The sequence below is a fragment of the Amborella trichopoda genome, chromosome 4 (genome assembly GCF_054954075.1).
Source record: "Amborella trichopoda isolate Santa Cruz 75 chromosome 4, AtrichopodaSantaCruz75HAP2 v2.0, whole genome shotgun sequence".
In the NCBI taxonomy this organism is placed as follows: domain Eukaryota; kingdom Viridiplantae; phylum Streptophyta; class Magnoliopsida; order Amborellales; family Amborellaceae; genus Amborella; species Amborella trichopoda.
The window spans coordinates 9,374,268-9,395,130 of record NC_142339.1 but is presented as its reverse complement, the minus strand read 5'-3'; the positions used below and the strand labels follow the sequence as shown (position 1 = coordinate 9,395,130).

At 38.1% G+C, this 20,863-nt stretch overlaps 1 protein-coding gene across 10 annotated transcripts in view; it reads right to left on the bottom strand.

The window, feature by feature from the left end:
• Positions 1 to 3,009: 3,009 nt before the first annotated feature.
• Positions 3,010 to 20,863, bottom strand: part of LOC18442907 (uncharacterized) — a 39,146-nt gene continuing 21,292 nt past the window's right edge. For 5 of the 10 annotated variants that reach the window (XM_088864825.1, XM_020672632.2, XM_088864822.1 and 2 more), the window contains 5 exons: positions 8,688 to 8,745; positions 3,877 to 3,948; positions 3,693 to 3,788; positions 3,527 to 3,616; positions 3,010 to 3,306 (listed from right to left, as the gene is read on the bottom strand). In XM_088864825.1, coding sequence (XP_088720951.1) covers positions 3,247 to 3,306; positions 3,527 to 3,616; positions 3,693 to 3,788; positions 3,877 to 3,948; positions 8,688 to 8,745 — 376 coding nt within the window. In that variant the 3' untranslated portion in view covers positions 3,010 to 3,246. Of the gene's footprint in view, positions 3,307 to 3,526; positions 3,617 to 3,692; positions 3,789 to 3,876; positions 3,949 to 8,687; positions 8,746 to 11,875; positions 12,030 to 20,863 lie in introns of all 10 variants that reach the window. The other 5 variants (XM_088864830.1, XM_088864831.1, XM_088864826.1 and 2 more) reach the window with 3 other exon arrangements.

The window sequence follows — 20,863 nt, the reverse complement described above, 5'->3', positions numbered from 1 at the left end:
ATGATTTTCAGGATCACCCTTCTGGCTGAACTTGTTTATTCTCGAGAACATCCATGACATAAGATCGTGGAGGGAGTATATTTGGAATTTCAATTTTAGCCATAGTCTCTTTAAATGTAGTTAGTTCGCCTTTCAGTTGAGCGCTCAAGTGTCTTAGGGGTTTTAACCTCGGGGGTTTGTTAGTTGTCCAAAACTGATAACATAATTTGTGGTGCAAGTGATGCAGCAGATAGGGGTTGCCTCAAACTAGAGGCAAGGTGAGCATGTGAGAAGGTTGGAGCCGACATAAGTAAAGAGGCTTAGGCCAGTGCGGTCGGAACCTAGAATGGAGTAGGCGTAGGCAATAGTGCCAGAGCCGGATTGACTAGAGGATAGTATAGGTAGGTCTGAGCAGTGACTTGGATTGGAGGAATCGAGGGCTAATTAAGCCGGTGTCGAGGCCTGTAAGTGGACAATGGGGGTCTGCTGCACAGGATATCCCGGGCAAGGATGATTTGAGGCTAGAAGTGCGATTGGAGGGTATGGAGTCAATTGGTATGGCTGATATGGGGGATATTGAGTTGGAATAAAGGTTGAATAGGCCACCTGCGACTTGATGGTAAGGACTCGAGAAAGCTTAAAGAGGTTGTGCCAGTGGGTGACGATACATGACCTGATGAGGATCAGGTCTGGACTAACTTCAGGATATACAATCATGTGGTCGAGCCAGATCTACAAGAGTTGGAGGATGAGAAGATTAGTGGTGTTGGCTCTCCAACGGGATAAAACTCACGTGACTTTGTTGGTTAAGGCTAAAGAGGTTCTCTGACTCTGACTTGACTGACGACTTGATGTCTTAGGTGAGGTGTGTGGTTGAACAAGGTCAGCACACCTCAAGAAAGCCTTGACTGAAGGTAAGTTCTTGAACCTCTCAATTGTAAAGGTGTCACAGAACTCGGGGAGTTCTAAATCAAAGAGACGGAACTCAGGGTGCATGCCTCCATTGAGTGAGATCTTACGACTTGGATTCTGTCTTTTAGAGCCCTTAAAATTGGTATTTTGAGGACCCCGACCTAACTGGACTGGACCCTCGCCTTGAGGAGGTCAACTCAAGTCTAGCTGACCCTGTGAATTAAGGGGAACTGAAGTGTCGTTGACGGTGTAAATTTTAGCAACACCTCCCCTAGACCTGGACTTTTGTGGAGGTGGATGGTGCGCTTTTAGTTGGGAAGCATCAAATCTAGAGCTAGATGTGGGTGGTGTGCCCCTAGTTGGATAGCATGATTTTACATTTCTACTTTTTGAGGGGGTATTTAGAGGTTTGAAATAGGGTTAAGGTTGAAATTAATCCAAATAATTTGTGGGTTAATTAGGTTTTATCTAAGGATTTTTTCAGATTTTTTTTTGTTAATTTTATTCATTTTTGGGGCTTGAAACCGATGCAAAACTTTCTAGAACGTTAGTGGATCGAGTTGGGCCCATCAAGCCATTCTACACGGGACTTGGTGACCCGCATGACGTGTAGACTGTCGGGTGGCTCAGCACGACATGCTGCATGTCATGCAGGTCGCCTAGGCCCATTAGGCAGAGACTAAAATGTCATTTTTTGGAACTTTCAAATTGAAAGACCGATTCAAGTGATTCTTGGACCATTTGAAAGCTCTCGGGGTCTACTACAACTCGAGATAAGTTTTTAGCAAATTTGAGATAATTATATTGAGTCTAAGTTGCCTATAGTGTATTAGGATTTGTATGGCGCTTTGGCCTCGTAATTGAGGTTTTTAAAAATTCCCTTAACCAGAATTTCGAAAAAAACGTCTACATTTCTATAGCCTATATTGAAATTAAACCATTTTTGATAAGCTATTAACCCTAGTTTCAAACCTCTATTAACCCTGTTTCAAACCTGGCATGGCTACCAAACCTAGATTTGAGGCCCCCACCTAGATCGAAAACCTGGCATGGCTACCAAACCTAGATTTGAGGCCCCCACCTAGATCGACCGCGGGTCAAAAGAAGGGGCCCAAGGCAGGTTATTTAGAGCATAGGAGGGCCAGGCTAGGCCATTGTCACTCCTAAATTATTAACATGTGATATTTATATCACCTGGAATATTTACAACTGCAAAAAAAAAATGATTTGTTCCCCAATCATGGGTTGTACAAGACACCGTATAATTGGTGATTGTGACAACTAAGAACAATATAGCTTGGTAGTGTTTTGCAAAATGTAGACCACTTATATCAGGGTCAGATCAACCACCAAATTAGTGAAGGCTCTAATCAAATCAAAACGACTCATTTCTTATCAAACAAGTTGGATTAGATTTTTGAAAAATAATAAAAAAGAAATAATAGTTTAAATATATAAAGTATATTATAAAACATAGCAATTTTGTTAAACCAGTTCAACTAGTTAAAACCAACCAGTCTAATCAGTCAATGTTGACCAAACATTGATTTTCATAGCTCGTTTACCACCAATATTTTACTTTATACCAGAAAGCCAAGGTACCAACAAGTCTAATCGGCCAATGTTGATCAAACATTGATTTTCATAGCTCGTTTACCACCAATATTTTACTTTATACCAGAAAGCCAAGGTAACAACGAGTCTAATCGGCCAATGTTGATCAAACATTGATTTTCATGACTTTTCTACCACACCAATTTTTTACTTTATACCAAAAAGCCAAGGCACCAAATGGTAATCGGACCAAGCAATCCAATCGGATCTCCCAATTCTATTCAATCGCACCAGTTGTTAATCGGATCTTCCAAGTAACTATATTTTAGTACAAAAACCCATAAAAGTCTTGCTGGTAGATTTTGGATCTTCCAATTATATTCAATTGTGAAGATATGATTCCACTAATTCCCCACATTCATTGGATGGACTGGATTATGCACCACATGGTTGAAAGTGCTCTCTCTCTCTCTCTCTCTCACATACGTTAATGCATGAATTTCGCTCTCATATAACAGCATTATCGCGCATTTGTTGCCTACAATTTGCAACACGCACCCAGTATGAACGAAATTTTCCATTAATGCACAAGCCACAGCAAGTTTACTTACACAGCTTTCTAGCTTTCCAGTAAGCAATTAGTCTCTCACGTATTCACTGGGTCAGTGAGGAATTCCACAGGAGTCAATATACTTGAGAAAGAGGATTTAAAAGCCCAAATCTCTAAGCTGCAATCGACTATTCTAGCCTAGCCACCGTTAATGGTCATGATTCAGGTTTGCTCTTTTCCTTCTTTTCCTTTTAGTCATTAGATTCTTGTTCACTGGCCTTCATATTTCTGTGCACATGGTCCAGGTAGCCCTGTCAAACATGAGCCACAGTCAACACAAGCTTTATTTATCCAGAGAACCAAGTGCATATATATATATATATATATTGAGAGAAAGACAGAGAGAGAGACCAACCTGAAGTATTCCTACTGCAGCAAACTTGTCTATGATAGTTTTAAACTGCACTGGGTATATATATATATATATATATATATATATATATATATATATATATTGAGAGAGAGACCGACCTGAAGTATTCCTACTGCAGCAAACTTGTCTACGATAGTTTTAAACTGCACTGGGTGCATGTCCAAAGGCTTCAGGAGAGCTTCAACAGACTGAAAGACAAAAACATTTGTTCAGTACCATTTTGATATCACCTCGCCACAGAAAGTTCAAAACTGGGCTGTTCACCTTTGATGTAAATCGCTCATCCCAGTATGTGTAGCTCAAACCATCGAGCTGCCCCGTCCTGTGGAGCTCCTCCACAAAAACCTTTACTTGCACTGCCTATTTAAACCCAAAAACAAACTGTACTGAAGAAAAAAAATTACAAAGTCTTGCCACACTCCTAATTCCAACCACAAGTGAATTGTACCTGCGGATTTGCAGTCCCTTGCAGAGCTAGAGGGTAACCAACAACCAATCCAATCAATGAGAACTCTTTAACCTGTATATAGGTTGTCATACTTAAAATTAGATTAGGTTGCATAAAAGTTTGTGCGCTCAACTCTTAACTGAAGAAAATTGTAGTTGGGTTACTTGCAATGGATTCTGAATGTTGAGACCCAGATTCTTCTGACCTAGGTTGCTCCCCACCCAGTCACATGAGAGGTTAATTCAACGATTTTGAGAAGTTAGAAATCACTAACGAAGAAAATCATGATCACCATCTACAAACATGGGATATGTCACTCGGCTCAACATTTGATTTAAGAATATCTCCATTAAGAAACACATCAAAACTGTGAGAAATGTAGTTTAGCCTTATGATAAGACTTGGAACAAATTGAAAACCTACAAGAACTGGTGAATGAAATGTAAATCTTAAAGCGAAATAAGAGGCCCATTTAGAAATACATTTAAAAAAACAGAAAATATAAGAACGGTTTCTTTTGTTGTTAATTGTAATCTGTTCCTTCAGAGATTGTATGAGTATGGAAAAAATTGGTTCATCATCAATGGAGAAGAGAGCAGATTATGATTTTGCATCAGGAATCACCAAGGGAACAACATCCTGGGATCCCAAACAGTACTATGTAAATCATTACTGTAAGAAAACAAGAAAGATTTTGAACAGCAAAGACTTCATTACTGTAAGAAAACAAGAAAGATTTTGAAGAGCAAAGACTTATAGGTGACGAGAGTTTTTGCGTGGATTTGAATATTTTTGTCCATGCGAACAAATGCAATCTAATAACTTCAAATATGTACAAAAACACAGAAAATGCTATATTATGTACAAAAACACAGAAAATGCTATAATATTACGTACGGAAATTGGATCATCTAACACTTTTTTCTTTTCAGAGTATCCAATCATCTAACCCACAAATTTTTTTTGATAATGACTATATATGCATTGAATGCTAAATCAAAGTAAATACTACATGCAACTCTTGCTAACTGAAATCATTGTATTAAAAAATATTTTGAAAATATTAATGCCCTACATAATCCTTTCAAACAAAGAAAAGCAAAATTCTAGCAACAATATCTAGAAGATTGGCTTGAAATGAGAACAATTTCAGACATTGGAAATAAGAACTATTATTTTGTCAAGAACAACGGATTAAATACTTTCAATTATCTATTGTTTGGGAGTGCCCCATCTCGAACATCATCACAATAATCATTTTTCAAAACTCCATTTTGGTTTGCACACAAAAACTATTTGATGAATATTTGTAGAAGTACGGGGATTCATTTTATGAGAATGAACGAAAGAATCCTGATGTTACTGGATTAGACTTAAATTTTGAACTGAGGCTCCAAACAGTGAACCAGTTGTTGAACCAAAAAAGTAGATGATTAGGTGATACTACCATTCTGACATTTAATTATAGAAATAAAAATATGATTAATAGCAAAATAATAACAAACTTCTAACAGAGAAAAGATCAAGAAAAAGTTCAAAAGTACTAAATACTACAGAGACATTTATCAAATAGATTTCTAAAAAGAGATTATTTAAACCGTTATATATTCGATATATAAGGACATGGGGTTGCTATTCGCAGCTATGTTTATGATATTTGTACCTTTTTATGCTATTCCTAAACAGGCAGGTATATGAAAACTTGACCTGTCCACATTTTTCCGCAATGTTCTGCTCCAATCATGCGTTGATGATATATGAACATTTTATATAATACCCTGTTCCCAAGATTAATAAAAGGATTTGAGTTGCTTTAAAAAATAGGACTGGCCAGTAATTATATATTATTACTTGGATTGGACCAGTATTATGCATATTTCCTGGTCTGATAGGTTGATCTAGTCCAACTTCCAAAACAAAGTCTTAAACACTTCAACATTCTTCCTATCAAGGATGGCATATTACCGTTTGAGGGTATTTCCTTAATTCTGCACATATTTGAGATAACTCCACCATTACCAGTCCCAAGCCTAGGTGAGAAAGGAGGTTTGTGTTAGGTTGGCAGCCCGTGTAAACGTTTACCACCTCCCTATTGTGAATCTTGATCCAGCATTACATACTCATGCTAAGGCATTCCCTGTTGGCTGAGGATGTGGCCCTTCATAGCTCGGAATGGATGATGATGATGTACACATTTGAGATATGGTACAATATTGAAATTTACTATGGATATAACTGGAATTTCACTTATAACCCTAAAGTGTATAACCTTTATATAAAAGATATATTATGAACGTGCAGGTCGTGTGATATGCATCCCCCATGTCTTCTTCTTGTGTTCTTTCCTCAAAGGCATGTGGGCAGTCCCATTTCTTGTTTTCTTTCATATTCCTCATGGTATCATAGCATGGTTTCATGCTCTTCAACATAATCACACTCAATGGAGGTAACTCATAAGCTCTTAGTATGCCTGTGCCATACATTTCCTTTTTTAAATACGTGACTTTAATATATTTAGCATACTTTGTCATGCTTTTGGGCAAGCCAAACAACCTCACCCTTTTGATTTACCCAAAATAGTCACACAATTACAAAAAGGAAATACAATAAAAGAGAAAAAGTAGGGAAAATATGGGAGAAAAAGTAGAAAAATATAGGAAATTTAGAAAAAAAATAAAAAAGGAAACATAGAAGGAACAAAAAAAAGATATAACATGGGAAAAACATAAAAATATCTCAAAGAAAGTCAAACCCACAAGTTCATAAACTCCACATCTTCAAATCTCTACCCATAGGCCATAGGTTTGTCCAAAACTAAAGTACAAAAGAACAAACTAAAAGCTTAATAACAATAAAACAACCATTAAATATTCAAAAACAAACTTAACAATGATAAAACAACCATTAAAATCAACATAACGAACATTATTTCATATTGACTTGAAAAGAAAAAATCGTTTACAAATTGACTTGAAAAGAAAAAATCATTTACAAAAAAACTTAAAAAATAAAAAAAATTCTATTTTTTCTAATTATAAAACAAAAAAAAATGGTTTAATAGACTTACTTTGTAAATTAATTGCGGCAGGTTGATGGCCGAAATCTTCACTTAAAGTCACTGAAAAAAATGAGGGGCTAGAGAGTAATTCCGTAGAGAGCGAGGGAGAGAGAAAATCGCCATATATGTTTTCTCTCTAAAAATAGGTCTTGAACCCCAAAAGTCATCCTTTTCATCCAACAGACCAAAAGGCCTCCTGAACAATTTAAAAATACCCAAAACAACTCCAAAAGTTGGTAAATGAAAAAGAAAAAAATAAAGGAGGCAGAAAAAATAATTTCACATTGCTATTGGGACCCATCTGTTTGGTATCGAACCACTAACTGGCATGTCCACTGGTTCATGACATGTCCAATGGACAATCTGGTCCAAGGGGCCAAACCCAACTAGAATGTCCACCGTTGACCGGTTCCCAGTTTGAACTAGACAACCTCGATACTAAGGGTATAATGGAATTTCACTTACAGCCTAAAGTGTGTAACTTGTATATAAAAGACGGGTTGCTATTGCGTCCACGTGTTGTGGATGCTAAAAAGGTGCAGAAGCACCTTTTAATGGTTCAGATTGAACCATCCTCATCCAAGGGCTAAAACTAAATTCCATTTTTTACTTTTTTGAATTAAAAATAATCATCATCATCATCATTTAAGCCCTGTTACAATTATTTGGGATCAGCTACATCAATCTTGTTCTTTTCATTCTTCTCTATCAAAGGTCATACCTTCAATATAACAATACCCTAGCTAAACCTTAGTTATTTCTCACTGCACCCGGGTAGTGCAGCGTGTTGTTTAAGGGGAACGCCCTAGCATGATAATATAACATATGTTCAAGATTCATGATAAAAAGATATTGATCATTTGTAAATTAAAAATGATACTGATCTAAACTTTGGATTTAGCCTCATTTTTATAATAAAAATCATAAAAACATTTTGAATAAAAATATAAATAAATAAAAAGTTAAGGGTATTTTGTCATTATTTTATTTAACATATTTTTTAATTATTTTTATTTAGTTCTATTTATAAAATAAACCCACACCCTAAAATTCAGATAAATATTTTATTTAAATAAAATATGAAACCAATTATTGGTTGTTGGATATGGCTTTATGAAATCTCAACCATTGGGTGATTGTGCACCGTCAGATTGTCCACACCATGCAGACAGGATAATTTTCCCTATAAGAATTAAGAAATAATATGAATGTGTTTGGTGTGTGCTATGCATCCATCATTTCTTGTTCTTTTGTTCCTCCAAAGGTCATTGGTTTCTTTCATATTTCCTACTTTCTTTCAATTCCTACACAAGATAAGCATCTATAACAGTCATTATAAAAGAAACAAATTTATTCACTGTTGAGAAGTGTGGCGGGGCTTAAAAGATGAATTTAAACCTACCATCTATTGGTAGGAAAAACTATAGCCAATGCTCAACAAGTTGAGAACCATTTGAGATTTTAGGAAATTTAAGCCAGCATTACAAGGAATTTTCCAAGTCCACCATCATGAGAATACATAAACATCTAGTGCAATTTTTTTGTTTATGACATGGTCAATCACATCAAGAATTGGAAACCACCCACAAGGTAAGTCCATGTCATAAATTGCATTTGTTAACCAAAGATAAAATGCAAGTATGAACCCCACTTCTGGTATAACCCCAAATAACACGTCTTGGGGAATCACAATGCCCTTGTCTTAAATATTATAACATGAACGCAAAAATGGGGGTGTAGCAATTCAACTCACGAGGGTTTGGATATCCATGGCCATCTGAACAATATTTGACTTCTTTCGGACCAACACACTGCAAGAGTAACATTAAGCGCAGATGATGAGATTTTATCCCGAGAATCTCAAATACCAATAAAGTGAGTAGCTACACATTTGAAAGAATGGCCTTATGAGAACAAGAATCGGCAATGCAACCTTGTTATGTTTCAGGCAAGATAAACAACCAATTCAAAATCAAACTAAGTATATCCTAAACCAACATTTATTTACCATAAATTGTACCTTTTTGATAGTTCTTTGACATCATATTTCCTTAGATCCAACTATAGCTGTCATGGTTTTACCCAAGTCATAAACTTTCACATACATGGGTGAGACTATTCTAGATTTTTCTATGGCCTACGGCCTAGTAATAGCAAACATTTACTTTAAAAAGCGAGATGAACATTTAATACCTTATAAAAGTGGAACCCATAACAGCCAGGTAGACTTCTTCCTAGTTAAGAAGGTAGATCGACCATCATGTAAGGACTGCAAGGTTATCCTAAGAGAGAGCTTGACTACCCAACATAGGCTCATGGTCATTGACGTATGCATAAAGACATGGAGAAGAGGTGAAAGTAATCGGTGTCCAAGAACTAAGTGGTGGAATTTAAAAAATGAGAAAGTAGATTTATTTAGGGATAAATTAGTTAAAGAAGGGTAATGGAACTCTGAACATGATGTCAGTGTAATATGTAATGAGATGGTTGAATGTATCAAGAAAGTGGCAAAAGAAGTTTTGCGAGAATCTAGAGGGAAAAGAAACTTCGATAAGGAAAATTGGTGGGGGAATGATGAGGCCCACAAGGCCATTAATGAAAAATGATCATGTTATAAAACTTGGCAGTATAATAGAAACGATCAAAACTTAAAGGAATATAAAAATGCTAAACAAATAGTAAGTAAAGCTAAACTTAAGACATGATAATCTATAACAATAAACTGGGAATACGAGAAGGAGAAAAAGATATATTCTAATTAGCAAAAATAAGAGAGAAAAAGAGTAGGGATCTAAACCATTTTAAATGCACTAAGAGTGAGGATCAAAGTGTCTTGGTGAAGGATGACGAGATCAACGAAAGGTGGAGTCTATTTTAAAAAATTATTAAATGATGAACACAATGGGAACATAGTGGTAGAAGGGACTATTGGTATAAGTGACGGCAGAGGTCATGGATACATTCGTAGGATGAAGATATCGAAAGGAAAATAATCTTTGAAAATGATGAAGATAGGACCAGATAATATCCCAATAGAGGTTTGGAAATGTATGGTGAAAATTGGCATTGACTGGCTGACGAAGTTGTTGAACAAGGTGTTGAGAACAAAGAAAATGCCAGACGAATGGAGGAAAAATATTGTGGTACCTATTTACAAGAATAAAGGAGACATACAAAATTGTACAAATTATCGAAAGATAAAGCGTATGAGCCATACTATGAAGCTCTAGCAGAGAGTCATTGAGCAACGACTAAGGCATAAAATGAGTGTATCTGAAAATCAACTTGGTTTTATGCCAGGCAGGTCAACAACGGAGGTTATTTTCCTATTTAGACTACTAATTGAGAACTTTAGGACGAAGGGAAAAGACCCCCACATGGTCTTTATTGATTTAGAGAAAGATTATGATAAAGTACTTCAAGATTTGATTTGGTGGCGGGTGTTGAAAAATAAAGACGTCTCTAAACACTAAATCAACTTGGAGATAGATATGTACAATGGAGCGCTAACTAGTACACGAACAACTAGTAGAGAGATGAATGAGTTTTCAGAGACAATAGGTCTACATCAACGGTCAGCATTAAGCACGTACCTTTGTCTTAGTTATGTGCGACTTATCTAGGCACCAACATGATGAGGTACCGTGGTGCATGTTGTTCGCAAATGACATAGTTTTGATTGGAAACAACATCAACACAAAGCTAGAACTTTGTAGGATGCTCTAAAATCCAAATGTTTTAAAATTAGGCAAACTAAGACAGAGTATATGGAGTGCAAGTTTAGTAATAATAGGATAACAGACAAGGAAATAGTCAAGATTGACGGCCAGGAAGCACAAAAAAGACCGCACTATCGATATATTAGGTCGATAATCCAGAAAATAGAGAGATCGAGGAAAATATCACACACAGAATTAGAGCTAGGTGGGTGAAGTGGAGATGTACAGCTGGAATTTTATGTAATTGCTGCATACCAATGAGGCTGAAGGGCAAGTTCTATAGGGCAGTGGTGAGACCAACTTTTATCTATGGAGCAGAATGTTGGGCGGACAAAACACGATATACTCATATAATGAGTGTAGTGGAGATGAGGATGTTAAGATGGATGAGTGGCAAGACAAGAATGGATAGAATTCGAAATGAATCTATTTGAGAGAATTTAAGCGTGGCACCAATAAGCGATAACATGAGAGAGTAGACTTGGGTGGGCTTGCCATGTGTGGCGCTGACCAAGTACAACACTTGTTAGGAGTTGCGAGTTAGTTCAAGTGGAAGTATTCAAAAAAGGGCAAAGGGTAGGCCCAAAAGGACGTGGTTGGAAGTAGTCCGAAAAGAAATGGGAACTTATGGCCTCACTGAGGATATGGCCTTTAATAGAGCAAAATGGAGAACCAGGATTCATGTAACTGACCCCAATTAATTGGGAAAAAGCTAAAATGATGAGGATGATGATGATGATGATAAACTTTCAAGTACACAAATCTACTTGAGTGGATCTCTTGGCCACATTTTTTAAAAGCATTTCACTTTTCTCCTTAAGGGCATGAGAAAAGCATAAATATCATAGCAACAAGGTGAAGTACCAATATGGAATCACTTGAACTCCACAACAGGCTAAAGATCAGCTCAGAGTTTAAACCGTGTGTTTGTTGAAACCATTTGACAGTAAGATAAGCTTTCTAATGCTACGTTATGTCATCAGGTTCAGAGTCTAAAAACGATCTGTAGCCCATAATATATATTTTGTGTAGAAATAGACTACATCAAAGTTTGTGGAAGTGGACTAATTATTTCAAACATGGTAAACTGTCACAAAGGATTGCCCTTTGGTTATAAGGTTAGGCTCAACAACAAATATAAGTTATGTGCCGATGTTTAACAAACACTTCCATTATCAAAAAATCACACGAGAAACAAAATATTGAAACAAAGGATAATCACCTCATAACCTAAACTGAAGATGCCAAGTCGAGCGAAATGTCAACCAGAGTGAGCTATTAAGAGGAAGTGACCTCACATCCACAACAGCTTAATGAAGGCAGAATCTCTTTGGAGAGATCACAAGGGGATGAGCTTGAAATGGAACACGGTAATCCTGAATAAACCATTGCTCCAAAACACTACAATAGGCCTATAGAATCTTTCTAGTATGGTAAAACAAGAAGCCAACAAAGGTAATGAAAATGATAGCACTGAGTAGACCTAGTATTATGACAAAGGCCCATCAGTAAACCTTCTCATATTACAGGCAGCACACCATTAATCATGACATGAAAAGATATAAAAATTGGCAAATAATAATGTTAAAGAGCACGAATTTTTGTTAAGGTGATATGCCCCAAAACACGTAATGACAACATTTGATTAAGTTTATCACAGGAAGAAGAAGAATCTATATGAGCCAAGTATACACCTTTGCAAAAGCTAATTATCCCTAGTCAATGATTGCCACCTTGTAACTTCAAAAGGAGTCCCAAGTGCTAAATAGGGTATGTTATCGATTACAAGCAGTTAAAAATGTAGAAACACGGAATATGGAGAAACACTGTAAGTCATTGTAAACGGGCGAGTTTTATAAGCCCCTTTTTTGCATATGGCTCACTGATGTATTTTTTACCAAAAGCTACCCCGTAAAGGCTCTTAGTCTTCTCATTTTTGTAACCATTACGTCTCAGTAATACAATGTTAACGTTTCAAAAAAAAAATATTTGTAGAAACAAGGAATATGGAGAGAGGAAAAAGGAGGAGAAAATCTAGAGAAATAGGAACAGATTTAGAGATAGAAGAGTTGGAGAAAGAAAGAAAAAATTGTTGTTGAGGAGGGAACCGAGAAGGGGCTGTTACATTAGGGTTACATCACCCACACGCCCCTCTCATTGTCATTTACAGTGATAAATTATAAGAAGTACAAAAATACACCTCATTATAGGGAAAGGACAAGTAAGGCTTTGAGGAACTTACATGCAAAGGAATAATAATAAAATAATAATGGACTTATTTATAATACTCCCCCTCAAGCCAACATATAAATAGTCATCATGCCCAGATTGCTTAAGATCACTTGCAATCAAGATTTCCTAGCTGACTTGGTAAGAATATCTACTAGTTGGTCTTTTGTTAACACATTGAAGGCATATTTCTCTTATCGCAACTCTTTCTCAAATGAAATGACAACTAGGTGGTTAGGTGGCGGAGGCACCAAACCGTGATGTCTTGAGTTTCATTTCTACCACGGGTAAAAGGGCCCCTTCGCCGATGAACTACCAAAAAAGAAAAGAAAAGAAAAAAAAAAAAAAAAGGAGAAAAAAATAGAAATGGCAAATTACCTCTATGTTGATTTTATCAATTTTCAAATGGATTATGAGCTATATAAAGGGCCCCCTCGTTATCACTATACAAGGACATTAAACCCTTCATGGGAAAGCCAAGTTCTCGTAAGAATTTTTAAACAAAAAGACTTCCTCTGGTATCTTCTCGGTGGCTTCCTTGTACAAAAGACTTATCTAACCTCCCACTTTCCCTCTTAATCCCCCATCTGTACTATCCAAGGTATGGTGCACAATGGCACCCCCTAAAGTGCAGAGTTTCAACTGCATAGTGGGGTCTCAGAGGGTTCTTAAAATGACCAGCTTCAAAAGAAAAGGATTCTTGTTCCCAACAGATGTGCCTGTGTCAGTGCGAGGAAGAGCCAAATCCTCACCTCTTCATTCATTGTAACATGACCCAAGATCTTTGGGGTCAAATCTTTCAGCTATTCGGTGTCCAATGGGTTATGCCCCCGACGGTCAAGGACCTTATGTCTTCGGACCATGCTTCACATTGGCTAAAGGCTGAACGGATCCTATGGATGGCTGTTGCGGCAGCCATCGTTTGGGTGATCTGGATAGAGGGAAATTCCAGGATATTTCAAGGCGTTACTACCCAAGGTCCAGCACTTTTACACAAGGTTACATCCTTAGTAACCTTCTGAGCATCCCATCAATAGATCTTTCGGGGTTCTCACCTAATACTTTCCTAAGCCAATGGGAAAACATATTGTGCCATCGACCACGAAAGGCGCAAAGATCACGTAACTAGCAGCCACCCCCAGAAGGAGTCATAAAGCTCAACTTCGATGGTTGTTCTCTGAGGAACCCCGGCCATGCAAGTGCTAGTGGTGTCTTCAGAGACCAGCAACGCAAAATCCTGTTTACATATTCCGAGTACCTAGGCTTTCAAGATTCTCAGCATGCGAAAACAATGGCCCTACTGTTGGGCCTCAAAAGCTTCAACCAGCCTTGGGGGGCAAAACCTTATAGTGGAGGGAGATGCACGTCATATGTATATCATGGACAACTGAGAGTCCCACACCTCCATGGTATCTCGCTTCGATTTTTGACAAGATTGCATACCTTTGCAGGGATATGGTCGTCGTATGGATGCTTACCTCGAGGAAGTCAAACGAGTTAGCCGATCTCCTTGTGAAGGACAAGGCTAGGGCCCAAGTAGAAGACCAATTTCGGTCCATCTCCTTTTTTACTCTGGACCACAGAGTGTACACGTAGTAGAACATCTGTTTGTAGACAAGTAAAACCTATAAGCCCACTTTTGTAACCTCATTGTAAATCTATTGTAATCGGGTAGATTTATAAGCCCATTTTTGTACAGGGTCGATTGACCTATTTTTTAGCGAGAGACCCATCTAGTGGGTACTCTCGAATTAACCTAAACTGTATTCCAACTCTTTATAGCAATACAAAAGTTAACTTTTCTCAAAAAAAAAAAAAAACAAATTTTAAACCAAGTAATTCACATGCATCATGAGTCATGGATCTATACACTGCTTCTGCATTTGACCTGGCAACAATTTATTGTTTCATATTCCTCCAAGATACAAGATTACCTTCAATTACAGTACGGTAGCCTGATGTAGATATCTGATCAAAATAGAACCAATCCAATTTGTGTTTATATAAGTTTCAACTCGCAAGTGCCCATGATCACTAATAGCAATCCTCTGCTTGGTGATGATTTTAGATATCTAACAATTTGTGGAGCATGCATGAACTAACAAGAACACGCTCATAGCATATGTGATGTCTAGCTGTGTGAGAGAGATAAATCAATCTATCCACTAATCTCTGAAACATACCCACATCTTTGAGAGCTTCATCCCTTTAGTTGTCAAGCTTACACTTTTGCTTCATATGAGTATCCATCGCTTAGCCCCAAGCTCTCACATTCCCTTAAGAAGATCCACTACATACTTCCTTCGAGGGAAAATGATTACTCTCTTATACCAGCTAAATTCCATTCTAAAAGAATACTATGGACCTAAAGCTTAATTTCATTTTCCTTGCCGAAAACGCTTAAGTTGCTAAATTTCCTAAATATAGTTGCCTATTACGACAAATTATCAACTTATACAATCAGGCTAGTGCCACTGATCTTGGTATATTTCACAAATATGGTACAGTTAGCAAGACTCTTGAGTATGCCCGAATCTTTGAACACACTATAAACCTATCAAACCAAGCTCGAGGAGGCTGCGTTTGATAACAGATGGCCTTTCTCAATCTACAAATTATCCTTTATTTCTAAGATCCATTGGTGAAAGCACGATATACACTTCAACCTGTAGTTCGCCATGAAGGAATGTATTCTTGACAACCATTTGGTGAAACGATCACACCAAGTTAGTTACTAGGAATGAAAGAACCCTAATGGAGTTCATCTTCGCCATAGGAGTAAATGTTCCCGAAAATCTATCCCAAACGTATGAGTCAAACCTTTGGGGACTAATTGTGCCTCGTATCTATCAACTATACCATCTGGATTATGCTCTACTGTGTAACCCATTTGCAAGTTTGCAACAAACTAACTTCTTTTAAGAGGATCTACTAGTTCGTAAGTACATTTTTTAATTAATACCCTCATCTCCTCACACAAAGCCTCTTTCCGCTTTAGATGAGCTAAAGCTTCTATAATACAAAAAGGAATAGAAATAGAAAACAAATAAGACATGAAAGCATGATAGGAAGAAACAAAAATGTCAATTGAGATTTCAGTATAACTTCATGTACACGTCGATACAGCAATGGGCAGATCTTAATCATCACACAGAACCATTTGGATCACCTAGATCAGAGGTGTGTAATTGGCTTGGATGCCTCTCAGCGAATGTGATCTATACTTTTTTGTGTTTTTGTCAAATATGACTTTCCATTCTTTATTTTCAACATCATAAAGTTGCTCTCCACTGTCCTTCTGAGCTCTAGATCCAGGAAATATAGGAACAAGAAGAGGAACAAAACATCTCGCTTCCACACTATGCTCCCCTTGAAGAAGGTAAAGAAAAAGGACTCCATTCAAAGAAGGTGACATTCGTTGATACAATCTTCATCCCTGAGATTGGATCATAACATTTGACCTTTCGAGAGGATAAATAACTAAGAAAATACATTTACATATTTAGGATTCGACTTTGTATGACACAGACCAAGGACATGAGCGAATCAAAAATAACCAAAGACTTTGGGAGTAACACATAACAACGGACAATCAAGGAGAAGTTTATCAGAAGATTGTAGTATAGAGCACCTGACAGCATATAATTAATAAGATAAAAGAGTTTCATCATTACTGGGTAAAAAAGAGTTTCGACAATCTTTTGAACACTTTACATATCCGATACATAAGAAACGAACAACTCAGGAAACAAAACTTTCAACAATTGAAAGTACAATTGACCAAGTCAGAGATGCGCCGTCAAAATCCAATCTTATAAACATTTGTGTTGTGTTGAAGAGCTTGAAGAGTAGTAATAGGCAAATTTAGTATGCAAAGACCACCAACTTCATGACCACTGCCAATCGCCTTTCTTGTATCCAAGTCTTGAAAAGACAGTGGGAAGGAAAAAGGCAACAATACAATTTAGAATTCTAGTAATGCTACTAACAGCCATTAAGTTCGTAGCAAAGCTAGAAAGATGAAGAACCAATAACAATGACATTGAGGAGAAATATTTACAGCCAACGATAGAAGAGAAGGACCAATCAACAATCCTAGCTTTCTCTCTACCAAAAAAAAACGAATAAGAGGTTTACTAAAAACAAGTTAAGGTGTATGAAAATGGATCGAGTGGCCATTGGCTCGAGCCTAATTTTGTCATATACTATTAATTGATCTCGTTTTATGTGTAGTGGAACTTATATCCCTCCAAGTCAAAATTGATCCTAGTGACATGGGATTGAGCTCCCAGGTGTCCTAGGTTCTAGCTCCTTAACTTGTTGAATGCATGATGGCAATCCTAACCCCACGGAACTTCGCCCCTATGGTGGTTTGGTGTTCCCCGAACTCAACCCGCTCCCACCTCCAACAACTACGATATGGTCTGAACTCCAAAGGAACAAGAAACCCCTACTCATCAATAATTGCATAGCAGCTAATAATAAAGACATCACAGTCAAATTTTCAATTCCCACTTCTCATGTAAGGGATCTATTTCTTCGCGAATTTTGATAATTGGTTCCAAGAAAGGACACATGTCGTAAGATCCCTTAAACATGTGCAAAGTCAACTTGTGATTCCTTGGTATACATGCCACCAATGCGTTTGAAGACATGGAAGTTGGTTGAGGGAATCACAAAATATTCTCTCTCCTTTTCACATTGAAGGAGAGGAAGAGAGAGAAGACCTAAAAGAAATGGCACACCCCCCTAGATCTCTCTCTCCCTCTCACACACACACACTTGATCAAAGGTAATGATCTCTCACGAACTTAATCCCATGGTTCATATTCAAACTTCAATGGGGTTCTACTTTTTCAAAAAGTGGATTAAAGGGTAATTAGGGTTAGAAACCTCTATGGGATAAGGCCATAATATGCACCCTTGAACTATTATAGTTACTCAAGGGATGAATGGTTGGATTGAAATCTGCTCTTCACCCCATAAATCACTAAGACCAATGGCTCATATTCCTCCAAGTTAAGAAGCACATTCTAGACTGCTACTAACCCTAGTCCAACTCTATAAATAGGGGTCTTGGGCACCCCATTTTCACCACTCACCCAAATAGTGTTATTCTATCAAAGCACTCCAGACTCCTCAATCTCCATGCCATCCCTAGGTTGCCTCTCTCTCTCTCTCTCTCTCTCTCTCTCTCTCTCTCCTGAAACCAGTCACCACCACGAATCCCTACACCATCTCTATGTGACTGAAACCAGCTTTTGCCCCTACATCAGTCACCTTTGCTTCTTGGCCTTGAATGTTTTTGTCCCATAACCCTCTCAGAGCATACTACTACTGTGCTTAATTGCATTGTCCTTGGAGCACCATTCCCTCTCATTTTGACAAACCCAATAAGGAGTCTCAGGCCACCTTTCCCATATTTTTCAGCCCTTTGGAGTGACCTTTGAGTGGATTAAGAGTCCTTCTTAGTGCATTTCACAGTTGGAGCAAGAGGGGCCGTGATTCATGCACTATCGGAAGGAGTGATTTGGCATGGGGTGTTGGAAAGTCCCTTTGAGGTAGATTTCCCATTGTTCCATTGTCTTATCATTCATGTGTTTATGATTCAAGCAAATGAGATTGCAATTGGTTTCTGAAGTTGTGCTGGTGCTTTGCAGTTAAATACATGTGCTGAAATTTTGTATAGTTGCATTATATCTTGTACATTGCAATCTCTATTATTTTAATAAATGAAAAGTGATTTGGGGGCATGCTTGTGTTACTTCTTTTGCATTGTTTCAGCCATAGGCAAGTTTGTTTGGTGACCTGTCTTGTATTTCTTGCTATAATTGTTTGTAGAAGGCCATTGTAAGTAGTCTTCCCAGTGTTGGATATAGAAAAATTTTAGACTATACCATACCGAGAAAAGCTACACTTAAGACCTTCATGAAGTAACCATGACTGTCAACCCATCCCTCTTCCTCTCTAACTCCCCTCCATTGTTATATTTAGTCATGAGATTCAGAACGAATGAATAGTGGAAGAAAAATTTTGGAGTCTCTTTTGTTTCTCTATAACTGACTCAACATGGGCCAACGTCCCTATACTCTGAAGCATCAAATCGAAACAATGCTCCGCTTTTGTAACTGGGCATATCTATAAGCCTTTTCAGCTTTTCATTGTGTTAGAGTCTGTATCGTCTGGTCCTCCTCTCAGGGACTATGACACAGCTGAGGTCGGTGGACCTAACTTTGACGTTGTAACTTCTTTTAAATTTTAAGTTAAGTCAACTTCTATCAAAAAAAAAAGACGTCCAGAGGATGTGGAGAACAGTAACTGCCCCCCAAGGGCATGGTTGGCAGCATTGCTTTTAATGAATTGGACCACATGCTCTGGTGCTATGGTGGGTGATCAGCCTCTCGACTCCTCTTGATAGCAAAGAATGAAGAGGCTACAATTGCAGAGAAACTGGAAATGAGGAGAGAAAATCTTATTTACGCCCTGATATTTAGAAGGGCACTACTTGAAGAAGAATATTGAACACCTAATGGCCTACTTAACCTTCTAAAGTGTTTCTTCTTTAAGCAAACCAACCTACACAGACTAGTTTATTCTCGGGTTGCCTCAAGGAAATTCTTGGTGTCTTTACTCTACTCCTCTGCAGCTCAATCAGAATCCCATACCCATCTTCAATAAGGTCTGGGGTACTCAGGTCTCCCACAAGGTTCAAGCATTCAGCTGGTACCTAATATCAGGAAAAGTCCTAGAGAAGACCAATTACAAAGCTACAAAGGAGAGGCATTCAGCTGCCATACAATGCATCATGTGCCTACAAGAATAGGAAACTAGCGGACACCCCTTTATACATTGCAGGTTGCCTCCTTAGAGTGGTCCAACCTCCTCTGAGCTTTCATTTGGCAGTCAGTCGCTCAGCGACACTCCCACAACTTTTCATAGCCTGTTAACTCTGTCCCTATCCCAAATAGGTTGTTTCCCTTGGAACATCTCAATTTTGGAAACCTTGAGGGGTATTTGGAAGAGCAAAACTCCGGGACATTCAGACGTCAAGTAGCCTCACCACAAAGCATGCAATCACATCAAAGCTGAGACTATTCTTTGGGCTAGGGCACATAGAGACCTTAAGAACTTGGGAACTTCCATTTTTCTTAATGGAAGGGAAAACATTTTCTCAATGAACCCCATGCCCCGATACACACATGCAGTCTGGATCTCTTCTCCCAATGGGTCCTTTATTAATGTCGACAATTGCTCCCTTGGGAATCCCGGTCCATCTGGATTTTGATGAGTTCAAAGTAATGCCAAAAGAGTCTTTTGTCTTTCTTAGGTTTCATAGGTCACATTGATTTCACCATGGTGGAGACTATATTGCCCATTCAAAATACCTCAAATGTACCCAGCAGGCTAACGTATCCATCACTGAACTAATAATAGTAAAGGAGACTCCAAAAATATCATTGCATGGACTCCAAAAATATCATTGCATGAACCTCAAAACTTGCTTAAAGCCCACGGAGACTGGCACATCTATTTGACCATACTTTGTGCAGGGTTCTCAGGCCACCTTCATTGACGTACTGAGGGAGGCCAATCACCTATAGCTAATGCATTGGCAAAAGCAGGGGCAGCAAGCCGACCTGGAATGCAATCTCCTTACCAAACCCGCCTCTCCCTCTAATCTCTTAGCCACTTTCCTCTCTCTTTCTCCCCCGCCCCGACGCCCACCCACCCACCCACCCACCCACCCACCACCCCCCCCAACAATCAAAAAAAGCCAAAAAAAAAGACCTGGTCTCCTTTTGTCATTTTGTACAAGAGCGTTGTATTGCTTTGCTTCCAATAGTGGTTTACAGCACTATACTGGTTTGCTGGAGTATACTGGTTTACAGCAGAAGGGGTTTCCTACCGCCCTATTTCTTATAGCATGTGGGCAGCATCCATGACCATTCTTTTCGTATTAAAGGAATAACATAATAGTCGG